The 3,808-nt window shown below is 44.9% G+C and overlaps 2 protein-coding genes across 2 annotated transcripts; both read right to left on the bottom strand.

Moving 5' to 3' along the window:
* Positions 1-418: 418 nt before the first annotated feature.
* Positions 419-829, bottom strand: LOC135623963 (protein RALF-like 33). Its single transcript, XM_065127434.1, has one exon. The coding sequence runs from the start codon at positions 827-829 to the stop codon at positions 419-421; it is 411 nt and encodes a 136-aa protein (XP_064983506.1).
* Positions 830-2,667: 1,838 nt separating this feature from the next.
* On the bottom strand, positions 2,668-3,018 carry LOC135623964 (rapid alkalinization factor-like). The gene has a single exon (XM_065127435.1). The coding sequence runs from the start codon at positions 3,016-3,018 to the stop codon at positions 2,668-2,670; it is 351 nt and encodes a 116-aa protein (XP_064983507.1).
* Positions 3,019-3,808: the final 790 nt, after the last annotated feature.

The following is a 3,808-nucleotide window of genomic DNA, read 5'->3' on the forward strand; positions in this document are numbered from 1 at the left end:
GTGTCAAAATTAATTGCGGATCCATTTTTTTTTTTTTTACAAAGAGCCATATCTTTCGGGAGATAGATTCTCTTTTATTACAATTCGTTCGAAGATGAGTCTTTTGTATCATGAGAATCATGTATAAAACTAGTGGCGAGGGCTCGTACGACATCATTCATCTAATATTCAAGTTAATTTAAGATTTTATGCTTAGATAAAAATAAAATAAAATAAAATATAGGATCTCGAATCATATTCTGAATAACATGTCATGAATCTATTACGAGCAGATGAAATCGTACAGCACAACTTAAGCTAATATAGAGAGAGCTCCGAGAACGGAGAGGAGAGCAACAAGTGGAATAACACGGCAAAATAGAATAGAAGCAGCAAACATAGCAAGTTGGAGTGCGTTGCGCTCGAAATCCATCATCTTTCAGCAACGGAAGTAGTCCCGACCGCACTCCCTTCCGCCGCCCGTCTGACCCGACTTGCCGTTGCAGTTGTAACTCCTGCCATTGCTGCTTCCACAGACTGCGCGATCCGGGGCGAGAGCTCCATTAACAATGTACCGATTCCCGCCTGCAAGCAGCCTTCTGTTGATATCCGAGTCCAGCTCAAACTCCACGTCTTCTTCTTCCTCCTCCACTCGGCATCCACGGCCTTGCGTCTCGTTGCAGGTCGAGCGTGCAGCAGCGCCGGAGACGTCCCACGGAAGGACGTCGGCCAAAAGGACCGATGCACACAGCAGGAAGAAGAATGATCTGCGCATCTTCCTCTCCCTCGGTTTTGTACTTGTTTGAGCTCTCCTAAATGGATGAACCCGAGACAGGTCGGTCGTAGCCATCTCTGATTATTTAGAGCTCTAAATCGACAGGTGGGACGTAGCCATCTATGATTATTAAGATCATGCGTTCTACAGTTCTTGCGATCATTTTTTTATTTAGATAAATTTGATTAGTTTAGAGAATATTTCTCAAATACCATAATATTATTATCATCTCAAATGTTCAAACGATTGAAGATTTCATCTATCGGTAAGAGCAAATACTATCATGATTGACGTGTCTTAATTCTCATTTTAGCTCTCTTTTTATCTTGCGGTCGAAACTCACAGAAAAAGAATAATTACAATAAGATCAGATGAGTTTATGAACTGTGGTAGAATCATTAGATGAGTTTCTTTAGTTATGTTTTCTATCTTTTCTCTCATCTATTTTCCAATAAGATAAGCCATCCAATTTTTGGAAGACCACTGTAGCTCCGCCGACGGCTTGGACGAAGGTGCGCGCATCACAGGCTTACCAGTGGCCGACACCCTTTTCGTCGCATTAGCAAACGAAACAGGACGACTCTTCGTCTGCATCCTTCCTACATCATTCTCTGACACTCATCCACCCTAAAGCTTTTTACTTCTTTCTACTTCTCCTATAAAATTTGTGAGGTGCCTGTAGCGAGTATACAAAGACTGCCGCTCGTAAGCATGAAGACTTCATTTTATCTTATGTTCGAAGATTTATCCTCTAAACTCAGACTCCGAGAAGGATGATCGACGCCGTATATGAATTTGATAGAGAAAACGTCAACACTGTCAACTCACCATTCTACAGTGTTCATATTTATACTCTTCTGCCGACAGACGGGCAAAGGAGCTCCCGCCTTCCCTCTACAGCCGCCAGCAGGAGAGCAATCCACTAGCCCCTGCCCGTCTCGATCCCCGAAGAAGAATGACGCAGGAGATCATCTCTTATTTATCCTAGATAGGCTCAAAACTCCGATAAACCATACTATCACGATCGTCCTTTCCTAACATTACTCATCATGGGGTGTACTTATCGATTACCATCATCAATGAGCCCCTCAAGGATGGATGCAAGGGGTACTTTATCCTGCCATTGGCCTTATGCCACTGGTCGTATAAAAGTTAGCCCTCGAAACTAGAAACAAATAAACTCTTATGAGTTTTACTAAACTCTCTCCACATCTGATTTAATCATCAGAAAATTCGAGTCAAGACATCCTCCGATGCTGATCGCTTGTGCAGGGCACCAACATGACTAAGGCGCACCTCAAGCCAATCGTCGCAAGCAAGTAATGCCTCGAGAGTCCACCGGCCACCTCAGCTTTCCGGTCGATCGTTCCCTCGTGACCCACGTGGGCTTCCTCGACGGATCTACGCATTCGGAAATGAACCTAAGCCCTGTTAACTCTCCGGTCAACAGCTCTTTCTCTGTATAAAGAAGATACCGAGATCTACGCGTACGAGACCTGCTCGTTCTCTGTATAAAGAAGATAACGAGATCTTCCTCAACAATTTAGGGAACATATGAAGCTTGGCTCGTCCGAGGGAGTCGTTCGTATCTGATCAAATCAACATCTTATGATTAGCAATGAAAAGCACTAATTGGATAACATCATCGACCAAATTTGTTTCCCAAAGCCAACGATACAAAGCAACGCATGCTTTCCGAAGGAAGATGAGGGAAACGAACACCAACGTCGCCACAAGCGTGTTTTCCGGGATCAGAACACAAATTACCCTGATGAACGGCTTCCGTCGGTCACTCTCATCCAGTTTAAGAATGCTTTCACGACAAGATGCTGTCCAGCGAACGGTAATAGCACACAGGAAGAAGGAGGAGGAGGAGGAGGAGGAGGAGGAGATAACAGTTCATCTGATCACCTTTAATTACCCACGCGGCACTTATTGTAAACACTGCAGCCGCGGTTCGGCTTGTTACCCGACCGCGCTGGCAAGCATTTGCTGTAGGGCTGCCCACCTCCCGCGTTGCATGCCGGCTTGTCCGGGGCGAGGGCGCCGTAAGAGATATGCCCGCCATCCGCCAGGAAACGACGGTGAGTCTCCGAATTCATGAGGAACTCCGCCTCAGCGTGGCATTCCGCTATGGAGCCATTGCATCCGACGCCCGTCGCCGCTGGCCGCCTTAACTCGACGCCGCGGACCGTAAGCTCCCAGCTGCTGACAGCAACGAAGAGGAGAATAGATAGGGGAAGAAGGCGTAGCTCGTTCTTCATGGCCTCCTCCGCTTCTCTCGCTTGTCGGAAGGAGAAGGGGATGGTAATGGATTCTTGGCTCGGTGCGTGCGTTATTGCCGCATACCGGTGACAGAGTGTGACAAGTGTGGAGAGGACTCTTTTATCCTTCTCGCCACCCCCACTGAGAAGATGGCGAATGTAAACTAAATCATCCACTAGAGACTGTTGTTTGGTCTGTCGATGCGGAAACTAAATTAAATCGAATATAGTGTAAGAAAATAACAAAACAATTACACCAGAAAGAACATTAAACCGATCGACAAGTAAGAGTGGAATCGAAATGAAAAGGTGAGCAAGGAAAGACGCAATAGAGGGAGACAGCCGGAAAGAGATGTGGGGGAGTGATGCGAACGATCGAATAGCATTCCCAATGACTCAACGCAAGTCAATCGTCGGTGGAGTTGGGTGAGACATCACGTCAGTCACATCGGCCCTACAATAATTCATTAAAGCATGTTGTTCTTTTGTTAGTGTCACGAGACCACATTGCGACTGTTTTGGTTGATCCGTAATGGTAAAGGTGATCTATAAAGGAAATACCAAATGCTAAAGGGAGTTTGGAAGGATAGGATTGAGACGAAACAGCAAAAATCAAAAGAGTTTAGTCCACATCGAAAACGAGACATTGGAGCGATCGAGATTCTTTATTTCTTGGGGGAATCCCATCTTATTCAGGTATTAGATAGATAGTTTACCTTTAAGAAATTAATTAGTTATAACACTATTTTTTATCTTAAATTATTTATCTTTTCTTTAAGTTTAAAAATTG

This window comes from Musa acuminata, chromosome BXJ2-9 (assembly GCF_036884655.1).
Source record: "Musa acuminata AAA Group cultivar baxijiao chromosome BXJ2-9, Cavendish_Baxijiao_AAA, whole genome shotgun sequence".
NCBI classification, from domain to species: domain Eukaryota; kingdom Viridiplantae; phylum Streptophyta; class Magnoliopsida; order Zingiberales; family Musaceae; genus Musa; species Musa acuminata.